At 47.0% G+C, this 15251-nt stretch overlaps 11 protein-coding genes across 11 annotated transcripts; 6 read left to right on the forward strand and 5 right to left on the reverse strand.

The window, feature by feature from the left end:
- Nucleotides 1-15: 15 nt before the first annotated feature.
- Nucleotides 16-1575, reverse strand: ATG22 (Atg22p; the record flags this gene model as incomplete). The annotated part of the gene is made up of 1 exon (XM_037281971.1): nucleotides 16-1575. One exon carries the CDS (start codon nucleotides 1573-1575, stop codon nucleotides 16-18), a length of 1560 nt encoding a protein of 519 aa, XP_037137866.1.
- Nucleotides 1576-2136: 561 nt separating this feature from the next.
- SRO9 (Sro9p) lies at nucleotides 2137-3492 on the reverse strand (the record flags this gene model as incomplete). Its single annotated transcript, XM_037281972.1, has 1 exon — nucleotides 2137-3492. One exon carries the CDS (start codon nucleotides 3490-3492, stop codon nucleotides 2137-2139), a length of 1356 nt encoding a protein of 451 aa, XP_037137867.1.
- A 358-nt stretch (nucleotides 3493-3850) lies between these two features.
- GFD2 (Gfd2p) lies at nucleotides 3851-5434 on the forward strand (the record flags this gene model as incomplete). The annotated part of the gene is made up of 1 exon (XM_037281973.1): nucleotides 3851-5434. One exon carries the CDS (start codon nucleotides 3851-3853, stop codon nucleotides 5432-5434), a length of 1584 nt encoding a protein of 527 aa, XP_037137868.1.
- Nucleotides 5435-6361: 927 nt separating this feature from the next.
- On the forward strand, nucleotides 6362-7705 carry HG536_0B00550 (uncharacterized protein; the record flags this gene model as incomplete). Its single annotated transcript, XM_037281974.1, has 1 exon — nucleotides 6362-7705. The coding sequence occupies one exon, from the start codon at nucleotides 6362-6364 to the stop codon at nucleotides 7703-7705; it is 1344 nt and encodes a 447-aa protein (XP_037137869.1).
- Nucleotides 7706-8642: 937 nt separating this feature from the next.
- On the forward strand, nucleotides 8643-10271 carry HG536_0B00560 (uncharacterized protein; the record flags this gene model as incomplete). The annotated part of the gene is made up of 1 exon (XM_037281975.1): nucleotides 8643-10271. The coding sequence occupies one exon, from the start codon at nucleotides 8643-8645 to the stop codon at nucleotides 10269-10271; it is 1629 nt and encodes a 542-aa protein (XP_037137870.1).
- Nucleotides 10272-10327: 56 nt separating this feature from the next.
- On the reverse strand, nucleotides 10328-10756 carry GRX1 (dithiol glutaredoxin GRX1; the record flags this gene model as incomplete). The annotated part of the gene is made up of 1 exon (XM_037281976.1): nucleotides 10328-10756. One exon carries the CDS (start codon nucleotides 10754-10756, stop codon nucleotides 10328-10330), a length of 429 nt encoding a protein of 142 aa, XP_037137871.1.
- A 306-nt stretch (nucleotides 10757-11062) lies between these two features.
- LSB5 (Lsb5p) lies at nucleotides 11063-12076 on the forward strand (the record flags this gene model as incomplete). Its single annotated transcript, XM_037281977.1, has 1 exon — nucleotides 11063-12076. One exon carries the CDS (start codon nucleotides 11063-11065, stop codon nucleotides 12074-12076), a length of 1014 nt encoding a protein of 337 aa, XP_037137872.1.
- Nucleotides 12077-12139: 63 nt separating this feature from the next.
- MXR2 (peptide-methionine (R)-S-oxide reductase) lies at nucleotides 12140-12622 on the reverse strand (the record flags this gene model as incomplete). The annotated part of the gene is made up of 1 exon (XM_037281978.1): nucleotides 12140-12622. The coding sequence occupies one exon, from the start codon at nucleotides 12620-12622 to the stop codon at nucleotides 12140-12142; it is 483 nt and encodes a 160-aa protein (XP_037137873.1).
- Nucleotides 12623-12756: 134 nt separating this feature from the next.
- Nucleotides 12757-13014, forward strand: EMI1 (Emi1p; the record flags this gene model as incomplete). The annotated part of the gene is made up of 1 exon (XM_037281979.1): nucleotides 12757-13014. The coding sequence occupies one exon, from the start codon at nucleotides 12757-12759 to the stop codon at nucleotides 13012-13014; it is 258 nt and encodes an 85-aa protein (XP_037137874.1).
- A 339-nt stretch (nucleotides 13015-13353) lies between these two features.
- Nucleotides 13354-14301, forward strand: STE50 (Ste50p; the record flags this gene model as incomplete). The annotated part of the gene is made up of 1 exon (XM_037281980.1): nucleotides 13354-14301. The coding sequence occupies one exon, from the start codon at nucleotides 13354-13356 to the stop codon at nucleotides 14299-14301; it is 948 nt and encodes a 315-aa protein (XP_037137875.1).
- A 14-nt stretch (nucleotides 14302-14315) lies between these two features.
- RRP7 (Rrp7p) lies at nucleotides 14316-15203 on the reverse strand (the record flags this gene model as incomplete). Its single annotated transcript, XM_037281981.1, has 1 exon — nucleotides 14316-15203. The coding sequence occupies one exon, from the start codon at nucleotides 15201-15203 to the stop codon at nucleotides 14316-14318; it is 888 nt and encodes a 295-aa protein (XP_037137876.1).
- Nucleotides 15204-15251: the final 48 nt, after the last annotated feature.

Here is a 15251-nt window from a genome sequence, read left to right on the forward strand (position 1 = left end):
ATTTGATCAGCTGTTCTACGATATGTCATTCGAGTCATCCTCGATTAGTCTCTCAATGCGACTGAGTTCTTCGGCTTCATGTTTGCCTCTGGCTACGTCTAACATGTTGATGATAGGTAAGGAGAACATTAGGAGAGCAAACAACAGATAAAAGGAATACCTAATGTTGTGTGTTCTGTCAGTGAGAAAACCAACTAACACAGGACCAACGATTGACGATCCTTTATCTGTTATACTAAAAAGACTGAAGAAGGTAGACTCATTACCTTTGGGAATAATCAAACTGAATACGGAACGCGAAACCGCCGACAGACCACCTAACGAGATACCGTACCACACAGCCATAATGTACATTTCAAACGGATGTTTCAGTCCTATATTGTTAAAAATAAAACCCAGCATACCATACAGAGGGATCACACTTGCCCAACATATGATGTACTTCAATGTTGACTGAGCTGACCAGTTGAACTTAGATGAAACGTGGCGCGGAATCAGATATGCGCCTACGATGGCATTTAGCATTGTCAGTATGCTGATGACGATCAAACTCAAAGTACTCATTTTCAGCTCTGTTTTGGAGAAAAGAATTGCTGTAGAATTGATTGTGGTTACAGAGTCACTGATAATGAACCAGCTAATCAAAAAGATTACCACATCCCTTAGCAGGCTAGCGTGCTTCAAGGCTTTGAAGAGTGAACTCCAGCCGTATTTCATATAATGCCACCTAAAGCCGGAATTGGCGTCTCTTTCATGGTTCAAAGTTTCATCAGCAAGAATGGGGTCCACATCCTGCAACAACCAGGCCATTGGAGACTGCCATGTTACCCACCAGAGTCCAACAAATAATACGGCCCATTGGACGTTATCATGAGATTCGCTCTTCCTCACTAGCAGGACAGAAATTATCTGCACAAGTAAAGCACTGCAGTACCCAATGCTAGCTCCGCATCCACTAAGTGCGCTTGTAAGAGCATCAGGATCAGTTGCTGTCTCAACAGGATCAATTTTGATAAGATCAGAGACAAAGACAGGCAAAAGAGAGTTCCCAACCACATTCACCACGCCGTAGCTAGAATTAGCTACGACGCAAAGAATTGGCAGCAAGTAATATTGATCGACTCTGAGTTGAGACAAAAGGACTAGCGATAGGGAACCAATAAAACCAAAGAATAGAAGAATTTTTCTCTTGAATCTCACTGTCTTCCAAACATCAACGAGACCAGAAACTGTAATAACTAACAGAGTTTGAAATAGCACACTAAGGGAGAACGTGTATAGCGCAAAACTAGAGGTATCAATGTAAACAGAATTGTTGAATAGACCTAGCACACATTTGTCGTGACTCGTTGAGCACTTAACCGAATGATCATCCACAGAAACGCCATTTATTCTAGCAAACTGCTCTAACAATAGAGGGATATAAGTTGCGACGGCAGAGACAGTGAAAGGCTCACTAGAAAACGAGTAAAAGTACCAGCCTTTTACATTGTTCCTCGCTCTTTGTATGAGAAACATTGTTTCTAGGGAATTAGCTGCAGTATTCATAACGTCCGGTAAACTACCATAGGACATGGTGGTTCTGCCGTTGTCAGACTGAATTCGTTATTGCTTTTAACAAACTGACGTCCTATCCTTCGAGAAGCGTTAAACTGAATCTGACAAGGGTCAGCACTAACTAACGTACGAAATAGCAAGACCACATGGCAGTCGACATAAAATTTCAAAAATTGGATTTTGAAGCTGGACTGAAGTCCTTGGCATGCCAGAATAATCTGACTCAAGTTTGAGCTATTACAAAGAGTTGCTGGAATGAGTTCCTTGAATCTAATAGCATGTAGTTCTGAGAAGAAAAAAAAAATTGTATATCAAAAAATCTACATATGATGATCAGCTTACCGAGGTATGATGTTGTGGCAATGAGGACCTTGGATGCTAACCTTATTGACTTAGTTTACAAGCATTTTGAGATCATTCTTCAATGATAATTATGATAATGTTGATGATAATGATGGCGACATTAATATTAAGAAAAAAAAAAAAAAAAAAAAAAAAAAAGCCTGCTGGGAGAATGCATTGAGATGGTGAGTCCAATCACTACGAGCTAGTCTGCGGTGTGCCAAAGCATCGGGTGGATTACTGAGCCTCTACCTGGGGATCTCCAGCACTGCTCGTTGGTTCCGATTCTTCCTCTGACTTTTCAGGTATAGCACCCACTGGAAGCGATTCCTGTGGCTCAGCGATGGGGGCTTTTTCCTGCATGGATGCGGCGCTGATCATGAACTCATCTAGAGCGTCGTTTTCCAAAATTTTCTCTATCTTGATGACAGTTGAATATTCTTCTGGCAGTAGTGCTTCCCATTGTTTCGAACGGACAAAATAATTTGCCAAAATGGCATGATCTTCTTGTTTTGAGCCAGCGTCATCGGCATTTTCAATCGTACCGTAGCAGACGTCGACAGTGCTGTTTTGGTTAAATACGATCTCCCTCAAAGCGGCAAGGATCAAGCTGGGGTCCCCACCGAACGACATGTTCACAATTCTGTAAAACCTAGCGACCAATGACAGTGGAGCATAACCCTCTTTCGATAGTTTGGATCTTAGGTACTTGTCGTTAGCTAAGTTTTCTGGGCTGAAATAATATTCAATCTGTCTTGCAATGCTGTTGACAGCCATCAGAATAGGTTGCATCGAGTAGAACTGTTGATACATGGGGACCATATACGGAGCTTTCTGCATGTGGCCATTTATTAGATGGGGATCGTGTCCCAGAGGACGAGGTACCCGTCCCTGATAGGGGGACATGGCTTTCGAGTGCATATAGCGCTGCTGTCTGGAGAGGTCGTTATTGTTGTAATTGCTGTGGTATCTTCTTCTCTGAAACCCGTTTTGCTGATGAGCAGAATGCTGGAATTGATTGCTGTGGTTGTGTTTTCTCCTTTGATATGCTGGACGCCCACCTTGCCCAGCGGTCGGTTGCAGTTCACCGACCGTAGAGTATTCGCTTTGAACGTCTGCCTTGGAGTCTGCGATGCTTTGCTCTTCACCTTCCTTGTGCCTCGACGACTCATCTTTCGCCTCCTCATCGCCGCCGGACGACCTGGGTGAGTGTCTTCTGGCAGGTTGCTGCGACTGTTGCTTCTTCTTCTTGGAGCCCGCAGCACTGGTGGTTTTGTTGTTGCCCTTTCTGGCGCCATTTCCCGCCTTCTTAGGGCTCGAAACCACGATTGACGCCTTCATTGGAACCCACTTCGTCGAAGAACTGATAGTAGGAGTGCCAGCTTTGTTTTTCTTCTTCTTCTTCCCCGATTCTAACGACTCCATCGAGATGCTAGACACCGGGATGTCAGCCGATACCGCTTTCCATGGCGATTTAGTTGGCAAAGGAGCCGGTGCCAACACCGGCTCCTTTTTAACTTCAGCTTGAGCCTCGACTTCAACAACGGGAGCCCTTGCTTCGGAAGCAGCTGCACTGTCACTCTCAACAGCCATGATCAACTCTTTCAAAAAGACTAAACGCAAGCAGAACCGCTATACCTGAAATTCAACGAAGCTGGATCTAACGTTCTGATCCCAAAGCTAACAAACGAACAGTAATGGATCAACAATGCCCTATTACGGTGCTCGATCTACTAACTAACTGCCAATAAGAAGCTCATCGACCAAAATTTTTACAGCGTAAAGTTTCGCTTGGGTACACCCGTACATTTCTTGAAAAATTTCGAGCTGTCGCCAGATGAGATGTCAGTAATTGGACGCTGACACCAGGCAAGATGAGCTTAGATCAGCAGGAATTGGGCGCTAGGAGAGTGCTGTATACGTTACTACATTATTGTGGGGGAGTGGTTGCATGAAGCGAGCTACATTGGTGAGAATGTTTACAGAAGGGGGCATGAAGATACCAAATAGCGAGGCAGGTTTTAGTACAGTGCCGGTGCGAACGCAATCTGGCGCGATCAGCAGTAGAGTGAGGGGCCTTCCGTATCGTATGAAGACTGGAATTGGCATGTACAAGAGTGCGTGTTCTTCAGTGCCGAATAAGGGCGGAAAGAAGAAGACGTGGGTGGATGAGTTTGATCATTTTGGACAGCTGCGCAAACTGCGGTGGCCTGGCTTGGCGGATTCGCACTCTTGCTTTAGAGATGTGGTCGAGAAATACCTGGCAGATGTGGAGGTGCTATATCGGGAACTGAACGCTGTCAGCGCTCGGAGTCTGAACGAAAAACTCGATGCCGTCAAGGAACGATGGGTTGCAGAGCATGGCTCTTTGCCAGAAGTGTCTACAGGTAAGGAGAGAAAACGGGAAAAAGTGCGGAAGCAAGAGAGAGTCAAGGCAAGAGACGGCAAGCAATTGGGGGTCGCCTCGGAGGTCCAACTGACCGTGGAAGCAAACAAACAGCTATTAGAGCAGGAGGACGAAAAGAAAATGCGTAAACAGTACGACCAGGCCCTGAGGCAGGTGAAGGAAAACCACTGTCCTACAGTTTATGCAAACCCCGGTACGTCGAATTTTGATTATCTCACAAACAGCATCCGCCTAATGAGTACCAAAAAGACAATTTGTTTCTCGCTGGACGTTGAGGCGTATGAGTTCGATAATGATGTTGTCACAGAAATTGGTATTGCCGTTTATGATCCCAGAGAAAACATCAATCCCCTGGTGCCGCTCACGAGAAACTATCATCTGATCATATCGGAAGCGCTGCATCTGAGAAACAGGAAGTGGGTGTGCGACTTCAAGGACTGCTTTCTACTGGGCGAGAGCTTCGTGCTGAGTCTACATGAGTGTGTGGAGTTCGTGCAAGCGCTGGTCGACTACTACATGACGCCTCAAACTGCGGAAGACAGATCCTGGTCGCGAGCGTTTGTCGGTCACAACTTGCAGGGAGACTTGCGCTGGTTGAGGAAAATGGGCGTCAAGGTCCCAGCTGACGGAGACCTCGACTACACCCTACAAAAGGCTGATCTGAAGGCAGACGTCGAGAAGGAAGAGCCTATCTTCGTACTGGACACAGAGAAGCTTTACAGACTGTGCTATGGAAGCAAAGGCAGCAACTTGGGGCGCCTGCTTAGGTTGTTCCGCATCCCGCATGCCTTTTTGCACAACGCGGGAAATGATGCTCACTACACGCTTAAACTACTGATGCATATGTGCGATGTGAATTTTAGGAAACAGTATGGGATGGACAATCTCGAGGACATGTCCAGGAAGATCAATCAATGGATCGATCGCGAAAAAGAAGAGCCCAAGGTTTTGCCGATGTCGTATGCCGTTTCGGTGGTAGATGCCACCAGAAAACGTCATGCGGTGTCCAAGAACGACAATACTGCACGAAGGAAGCAAGCCAAGGATCTCGTCCCGCAGACTGAGTTCGGGGGGTCGCGATATTTCGACTCTGCCCGCGAGGCATTCAGCAGTACACTTTGTAAGTGAGTTTTATGACAAATGAATAGCTTAAGTAAACTGTCGGTTAAGTGATAAGTGATTGAAATGCAAGCTTCAAAGGTCGTCAGTTGAGCATGTTCGGGTAAAAGTCATGGGTGTCTCAGCTTTGTCTTGGCAACGATCCAAATTCAATCCTGACGTTGGGCAATAATAAAACGATGAAACCCAAACGCCTTGGCGAGCACAGTGATAGGTCGCTTCCGCATCAGATGTTGCAAAACGATCGAGGCTTATTTGACTCTCTCGGTTCTTCCATCAAAGTGAGAGATAATCGGATGTTTCATCATTATCGATAACTTAGAATAACAGAAATAGTGACAGGGCAAAATGGCCTGCCAATCTGCCTCTCACGATCTTGTGGCATTGTTTGATCATTTGAAACAATTTTGACGCTCAAGCACCAATTTTGAAACAATCTACTACTGCATTGCACCATCTCAGTGGTGTATAAAAGAGCGACTGATTTCGTCTCATTCGGCCAGCCAGGGTTAAATGAAGCAATACAGAACAATGAACGGTGATCCAAAATTCATTGGTGGTTTGGTACCAGGTGCAAAGATTTTCCTAGCCAACTGGAAGACCGTGCCAATTGAAGACATCAAAGTTGGCGATGAAGTTCTCACATTTAATGGAGGTGCGGCAAAAGTCGAGGCTGTGTTAAGAGGTGACCATGATTTGGTCACAATTAGACAAAAGACCAAGCACCGCGCACACTTGCAAGATCCCTCGGTGGGGCATAATCGAAATGACATGTTCCAAGAGACAACCACTGATTTTGAGCACGAAGCAGAGGATCAGGATAGCCAAGGGGCGTGGAGGTAGGAACGTTAACGTGTCTCAGCTGGCTGATCATCAAACAGCGGATGGTCGAATTATCAAGATCATCAAGGAAAAATCGAGACGATTCCGTAGCCAATGGTACTGCGGAGCGACGGAAGATGCTTTAATTGGCAATGTGAGGCAGACGACTTGTCCGGCTACTTCTACGATGATCTCACAACCTATATCGATAGAGATACCTGTCTTGGGCCATGCTTGGAACAATGTTTCGAAAGGAAAATTACTGCAGGGCAGCTTGAAGCCATGGCATGGTTGTTAGGGTTCTGGATTGGTGATGGTTGCAGAGAAGGAGCAAGATTCGCTTTGCACTCTGAAGACCATGATGTGAACACCAGACTTGAGAAGAATGCAGACGTTTGGGGTATGACTCTCAGAATCGAGCGTCAGAAGGAGGGCTTGGGGGAAGTAGGATTCCTTCACACCTATAATGGCGCGGTACGTTATTGGAACGTAAACAACCCGCTTGTGAAGGTTCTGGAAGGATTAAAATTCTACGAAAATGGACAACGAAATGGTCTGAAGAGCGTTCCACTATTCATGCAAACAGAGCAAATAGTGGTGCGTGAAGCCTTTCTCGCAGGATTGATTGATTCGGACGGCCATTGCCGTATCCGTTACGGATGTATTTCTGTGCAAATTGCAACTGTCTACCGGCCTATTAGAGACGGGATAACCTTCATAGGTCGTTCTCTTGGTTTGACTGTCTCCACCCATTTCTGTGGCGCTCACTTTTATGAACGTCATGGACAAAATAGGAGTGATACATGGTATTTCCACTTATATGGTAGGACAAATGATGAAACACTCTGGTCGATACTGAACAGATGCTCTTGTGAAAGGAAGCGAAACCCGCAAATCCAGCACTGCAGGGACAGAGATTTTGAAGAATTTGACTCCGATTACCAAGCGGAGGAAAATGAAAATGATCCTGAGGACAATGACGATTTATCAGGTATAAGGGAGAGCTTTGAAGATGATCTTGAAGATGATCCGGAAGAACAACAAGATGGCACACTCAATTTTGGCAAGTTCAGGTTTGAAATTATCCCAGGTCGTAAAGATGCTGTCATAGGACTGGTACTGTCGGGTACCTCTAACCGAACTTTTGTCACGGATGATCAGATTGTATGTGCAGCTGCCGAATTGGTTACGGAAAGACTTGAATTGAGTACGGAAAGACTTGAATCAAGACCGTATTTCAGAAGGAGGTGCCTATCATGCCGTACAGAAACAGCATCAAAGTGGTACAAGGTTCCCTGGTTGGGGGATGTTCTAGACAGGTTATGCAGGGCCTGTTGGGTTGCTTATTCGCGCACTCACATGCGTTGTAGCAACGATCTTTGCAACTGGGTCTTCAGGAGAAGGGAAGTTGCTCCTCGCCGGTGTAAGCGATGTAGGAGTAGTCCACTGCAGGGATGAAATTGAATGTACCATCCTGTTGATCTTCCAGATCATCTTCAAAGCTCTACATTATACCTGATAAATCGTCATTGCTTCATTTCACAAGAACATCTATTCAGTATCGACCTGAGTGGTTCATGGGAGGAAATCCCTCGGGAGAAGACAGTCCAAACAAGAAGTACTTTGACCCAAGAGTCTGGGTCAGAGAGGGCGAAAAGACCATGTCCAAGAGAATTGCCGTTGCCTTGGAAGACTTCAGAACCACCAACACTCTGTAAGTGAGTTTTTATTATGACTAAATAAGTTTACTTTTGTTGAAATATTTTACTGAATGATTGACGTTTAAGCAAAGGTGTCTCCACCTCCGCAGGACAGCTCGCTAACGCGTTCCACATCGCATCAAACACACGCGAGTACCCTGTTGCCACAGACCTGCGACGATGGGCCGGCGCCCCCTGGGGGCATTGTGGCATTATGACCCCTGGTGGCCCCCTGGTCAACATGAGCACCCGCATATTAGCTTGTCGTATGCTAATACGCGGCATTTAACCTTACATGATCGTTCCTGGCAACTGCAGGAGACAGGAAACTGAAAAGCGGCTTCCCGAAAGGAGCACTTTTTCCCTTTTCGTACATTACAACCTGCAAAGGGAAAGAAGATCTTCAATTTAGGTGCGTGCCTCCCAACAAAGTTGAAACTATACACTCTAAAAAGCTAGCCACTCCATATACGGTCTATTCATGCCAAAAGAGGAAAGAGTTGGTGCCTACAGGGATGCCAACAGGAAAATCACCAGGTGAAATGCAGTACGACAGAGTTCAAGGATCTGGCGCGGATGCTGGCAATCAGGTGGTAAACACCCGCATCGTTTCCTGGGCTCGATAATACCATATAAAGAGTAGGGAGAACTTATGATAACTTCAGAGAACTAGTGTGAAAAGAACCAAGTTCAAAATGGTGTCTAAAACTATCTTTGGATTATTGGCATTGGCCACCGCTTCTGTGGCTAATGCTGCTTACACTTTCACTGTCCCCATCCAGTATCAAAGCGAAATTGTCGTTTCTTCCTACTTTAGAAACGGTAATGACAAAGTATCCGTGACCGCTAGTAATGACGGTTTGCAAATTACTGTTGATGCGGACACTAGCCAGGTCTGTAACATTTTGGAGTCAGGTATGGTTGTCTATGCTGTTGATGGCGCTACCGCGAACACCTTGTTGTCGTGGAATCAATACGACGTTTTCCACTTGGTTGATGGCAACGGAAACAATGTGCAATGGACCTCCACCAATGCGCAGACTTGCCCAGTGGCTGGTAGCTCCGTTGCAGGTGGCTCCTCTGTGACCGGCTCTTTTAGCGCTACTGCATCTCAAGGCGGTTTTTCAGTTAGTGGCTCATCTCAAGGTGGTTTTTCAGTTAGTGGCTCATCTCAAGGAACCGTTTCTACTGCCTCTTCTCAAGCAGGCTCGGCAATAATCAAATCTTCGGGTGCCTCTTCCGCTGTCAGTTCCTCTCAGCTAACTGGTGCCGCATCCCTCACTCAGCTTATCACATCTTCCTCGTTTCCTTTGGCTCCTTCTACTACCATGTCTGTTACCACCAAGACAATCAACGGAGTTGTCTCTGAGTACACTACCTATTGCCCATTCACCACCGCTGGTAAGATGGAATCTGTTGTGACTTATGCTAACGTGTTCACTACTACCATCAGCGGCAAAGAGTCTGTCTACACTACTTTCTTCCCGGTTTCGACCCAATTGAAAGCCTCCGCCACTGCTACTGGTATCAAGGCTACTGCAGCACCAGCACTGACGACAGTGACCACGACGATCAACGGCATCGAGACTGTGTACACTACCACATGTCCTTTGTCCAAGGGTTCGTATGTCACCAGCGCTGAAGGTTCAACCAGTGTGATTACCACCACCATCAACGGAAAGGAGACTGTTTTCACCTCAGTCTTCCCAGTGGCAACTATCACAGGCTCGAAGTCAAGTACTACTTCTGTCGTCACTACCACCGTTAACGGCCAAGAGACTATCTACACCACTGTTTGCCCAGTGGGAGCTGCTTCTGGTTCTCAACTAGTTCCAAGTACTACCTCCGTCGTTACCACCACTGTCAACGGTCAGCAGTCCATTTACACCACTGTCTGCCCAATCCAGACTTCCGCAGTCGGAAAGACCACGGTTGTTGTAACCACTTCCGAAAACGGTTCGAAGACTGTTTACACTAGCGTTTATCTGGTCACCTCGAAGGGTCAAGCTGCCCAGCAGACCTCCGCTGTCGCCATCACCTCAAACAGTCAAAAGGCTGTCTACAGCAGTGTGGTTCCAGCCAACTCCGTTGCTACTGGGCAGGTTACTACCGTGATCACCACCACTCAAAACGGTTCCAAGACAGCTTACACCACCACTGCACAAGCTACAGCTGGTGCTGGCTCGTCTATCGCTGTGCAGTCCTCTGGCCACTCATCTTCGCTAACCGCCTTGATCAGCACCTACCAAGGTGCCGCTGCTGCAGCCTCGAGTCCAATGCTGACAATCTTGGCTCTGATTGCTGGTTCCGTCTTCTTGGCTTAAATAGACTGACGTGTTTAAGATATACAGTTCTAAGACTAACTATTATAGCAACAGATCTACTCGAGAGCATCTCTTAGTAGTTCTTCCAACTTGCCTGAGTTCTTCAACTCCTGCAAGTCACTGTTCCCACCAATGTGCTTACCGTCGATGTAGATGTTAGGAACAGTCTTCTGACCGTTGATCTGGAACAAAGCTTCCTGGATCTCCGCCCCATCCTCCATGGTGTTCAATTGCAGCACCAAGGACTGCGCCTTAGAGACGTGTAGCTCATCAAACAAAGTCTTCAAGGTAGCTTGACAGTAGGGGCAGTAGGTCTTCGACGCAACAAACACTTTCTTTTGACCAATGAGGTCCTTGACGCGAGAGATAGTTTGTTGGGAAACCATTTTATTTGCTGAGACTTTGCTGAACAGCCTTCTAGTGAGTAGATTAGTGACCAACAGAATGATTAATAAAGGTACGACCGATGCAAGATCAAATTGCATCAACTTTTATAGTTTTCCTCCAAAATTAGAGCCGATTGCAGGAGTCACAAACACAATCGTTACAATTGCGATTACAAATGCAATTGATCTCCAGAACGACTCCTTTACTCGAAACTGCTTCTTTGATGGTCTTCAACCTTAGTCACCATAGGCTGCTTGCTGGATGGCAACTGTTAACCCTTCGCATCCGGGTAACACTGAAATTTCAAGGATAGTCCAAGCTTCAGCTATCTTTAACAAGGAACGAAGGTTGTAAACGGGTCAAAGAGGCCGGTATACTGGTCTTGGAGGGTCAATTGCGACAGGATGGGGTTGTTGTCGGATCATCCGCACACTGCCATCACAGATACGATAGATCGGGTTGTTTCGACGAAGGAGTACGCTTTGGAGGTGGATCTGGGGACAGTGGTGGGGCTAATCAGGAACGGAGCGAGTGATTATGAGTATATTACCAACCAGCGGGAGGCAGCCAGGGTTTTGAGGAAGAAGCTGAAGTACGGAAATCGGCTGCAGCAGTCGCGGTCGCTGGACTTGTTGGACTTGTTTGTTTCACAAGGGATCAGGTTTGGAGCACTGTACAACGACGACAAGCTGGTCGACAGACTGAGCGGGATTGCGTTGAACAGGGTGCCAGACTCCCGGGGCAGCCGATACAATAGCAAGATTGTGAAGAAGTGTGCAAACTATGTGTTGAGTTGGTGCAATTATATCGAGGAATCGGGACAGCAGTCGAATCGCAGTTATGCTAGTTTTGTGGAGCTCGGAAGGAGCGTCAAGAGACGCTACTCGAACGCTCAGCAGAGGCGCGGAAGGTCGAACTTTATGGATGACCAGGCGGATGAATCTATCCACGCCTCGCAGCAGAGCGATCCGGATCAGCTCTATGGAATCCCGCGGATCGACATCAAGAAGTCCGCGCCAGCGATGCGTGTGGTGATCAGCGATGCATTGGCCGCGGCCGTTGCGTTAAAGAACGCGCTGATGGTGTTGCCCCAGGGCAAGAGCTCCACGGACGACGAGGAAGCCACCGCCAGGTTCATCCAAGCGAGAGCCCTTAGACGGAAGATCCTCAGATACTTGCAACTGGTCACCGAGGGAGAATTTTTGGGCAGTCTCATCCACGCCAACGACGAGCTTGTCAGCGCATTGGCAGAGTACGATGAGAAGAGCGCTGAATCCGCGGAGTCGAGCAGCGAGGAGCTTTATTCTGATGAAGATGGGGACGGCAGAAGCAGCGAAGATGACTACGATAGCCGCTCGCTTGCTTCTACACAGCCATCTACCGCTTCCAACCCTTTTGGAGACCATAACAAGATATGAACGGAACAATCCCGAGCTCAACCCAAATTTGTAAACACTAACACTCCATATGTAATATTATAACTAATTTTTTGCAAATTTCAACGATGCACTGTTCACACAGTGTCTGGCATCAGTAGGATGGTTGAACATTTTCTGCCATCCCTCGCCTTCAAATACGTGGCCCAGATGGCCGCCGCACCTGCCGCAGCATATCTCGACTCTCTCCATGCCCAGCGACGAGTCTCGGTGGTATGTCAACGCATCCTTCGACACCTCCTGGTAGAAAGCTGGCCAGCCGCAGCCAGAGTCGAACTTGGCGCCGCTTGAATATAGCGGAGCATCACAGTTAGCACAGTGGTACGTTCCCTCCTCCTTGTTGTTTAGATAGGTCCCTGTATAGGGTCTCTCAGTGCCCTTATCCCTAAGCACCGACAACTGTTCGGGAGTCAGGTCGGGATTCCACTTGGTCGTCATGATGGCTTTGGTAACGTGAAATTGTCTAGTCCTCAGGCAGCTCAGGGCTCTGGAACCTCCATGAGACAGCGAGCGAACGCTTCTGAACATCTTTCCTGTAGCACACGCAGCTTATATAGGCAGAATTTTCGCCCATCTTCCTTGTAGAAAACCATCGCAAAGCCATCGTTGCTGAGCAAAGACCCATTGCAAGTGCCATACGCCTTCTAGCGCACCATTTAACCATGTCCACGAAGTATCCCAGCACGATGAAGTGTATGGAGGCGTTTGATCAGTTGACAGTCTGCTACTCCGTAGGCGGACAGTTCCGCAGCTACTACAGATACGGTGAGTTCGATGCGTGCCAGAAACCGCTGGCCAAGCTGAAGTTCTGTCTAATGCACGGCAGAGATCCTGTGAAGGTTCAAGAGTGGCATAAACAGCAGATAGAGTACAACAAGAGCCACAGAGGAACGTCGGACGACATATGGAAAGAACGCTGAGCGGCGCTCTTAGCAAATACGCGAATCGATGGAATCCCAGGCACTACCCAGCTCCTGAGATCTGCCTGGCATTGTTGCGCTAGGTCGGGTTCGTCGTAGCGTTACGACGACCGCTCTCCTGTCAGAGCGGTCGCTGGCTGTCAAGAATCTAGCGATGGGGTCGCAAACAGTCAATTGATCCCTGGAGGGCTCCTCCAGCGCTAGTAAGCCCATTCTTATGGTTTATAGTAGAACGTATATAGTTATTTAGGAAGGTCCGTCCTAATATAAGCTTCGATGGGCTAGGTCAGAACCGGATCATTATGGAAGATCAGCGGATGCTGAAGGTTGCTCGAATCTATGTCTAGTAATCAAGAGCATCCAGTGGAAAGTCTGGAAGCCGCAGACGCGCCATTGATCACGGATGATTTCACTAAGTGGACGGTAGACGAAGTGACCTCTTGGTGCGTTTCTTCGCTGGAAATTGCTACAGATGATCCTGTTATCGAGCGAATGAGGGAAAATGGCGTCTCTGGAGAATTGCTTCCTGAGCTGACGTTTGATGATTGCAAGGAATTATGCGGTGAAGATTTGAACAAAGCAGTACGACTGAAAGTGCTCCTGAATAGGCTTCAGAATGATGCTGACAGGGAATCCAAGCTGGAAGAACAACAGCAGCATATGGTGGTAACGCTCAGAAACTTATACTCTACGGTTTCGCAGAAATTGCAAGAATATCAGACGCAGTACGCTAAGCTGAGATTGGACGTGTTGGAACTAGTGAAAACCTCGAACGTAAGTCCTAAGATTCCGGCACATGAAACGCCATCCCACGCAGTGCAGCCATCGGAGGATTATTTCGGCGGTCCACATCAGCCGGCGGACTACATCAGCACAAACTTCGCAACTCCGGTCCCACTTTCATCGATGCCCCGTAAGTCGAGCAGTCTATCAACCAGGCCGCCTCCAAACAGGTCTGCATCGTCGCATTTGAATGACACACCTGCTGGCGCAATTTCCAACGAACCACTGAAGCAATTGCGGGCGTCAAAGGAAGATTCCTGTGAGAAAATACTGAAGAACGCAATGAAAAGACATAATTTGGCCGATCACGACTGGAGACAATACGTGCTGGTCATATGCTATGGTGACCAAGAGCGAATCTTAGAGTTGGAGGAAAAACCAGTAGTTATTTTCAAGAACCTGAAGCAACAAGGGCTGCATCCAGCCATCATGTTGAGAAGAAGAGGCGACTTCGAAGAATTGAATATGGGTGGCGAGAGCGCCACACCGGGAGGTAGATTGTGACATTATTACGTAATTTAGGTATATGGATTGAATTTTTTCTTGGCCTTCATGATCTTTATCTTTTCTTGGTCATCTTTGAACTTTCTCAACAGCTCATTAATCTCCTGCTTCTTTCTCTCTCTAATCTGAAACCTGTAAAAATCTTTCTTGGCTTTCTTATCGACTGCCGTCGGTGTCCTTATTTTAGTTTCATGCTTGGACAACGGATTTTTCTTCAAGATCTTCTTCTTGATCGAATTCAACGATTTTGTGTTCTTACCGACCACCAGCGTGAAGCCGTCCTCATCCACAATCGAACTCTGTACAGCCTCTTGAGCTTCCTGCTCGCGCTGTTCAAAAAGCTTCATGTGCGTGTATATGTCCTCCTTCAGATGCTCGATGTCTATAGGTTTGTAGAAATTCAGAAACGTTTCAATCGAAGGTGATTGGTATTGCCATTCTATAATCTGGGCCCGTTTACTTGAGCAATATTTCCTCAGTGCGTTCCAGCAGTTCTCGACACTTGCCTCATCGACAAACTTCAGAAGCGCCGTATTTCTCGGCGTATACCTTACCTCGCTCGAATCTTCCGTCTTCATCAGATCAGAAGTTAATGCAGATAAATCGACCTCTTGTAATCCAAACTCATCGTTATAAAGCAGATCTTCTATGTGAGAAACCGTATTCGCCTGTGAGCATATTTTTTTAAAAGCGGACCTCATACTCTCCAAATTAGTCAGCAGCGGGAGATTTACTATGAATAAGCTATTCTGCTCCTTATTTAGCTTCGTTTGGTGCTTTCTAACAAACATGTAATGGTAACCGGCCATATCATCCTTTAAAAGTTTACTTTCCGGCAGCATAAAAGGCACCACAAGGAACCCATTTTTCATGGACTCAACACCGCTAGGTTGCACCACCATAACAGATCAATTTGAAGCTCTCAACTGCAGTTGGCATCGTTTGCATCT

The sequence above is a fragment of the Torulaspora globosa genome, chromosome 2, assembly GCF_014133895.1.
Source record: "Torulaspora globosa chromosome 2, complete sequence".
NCBI lineage: Eukaryota > Fungi > Ascomycota > Saccharomycetes > Saccharomycetales > Saccharomycetaceae > Torulaspora > Torulaspora globosa.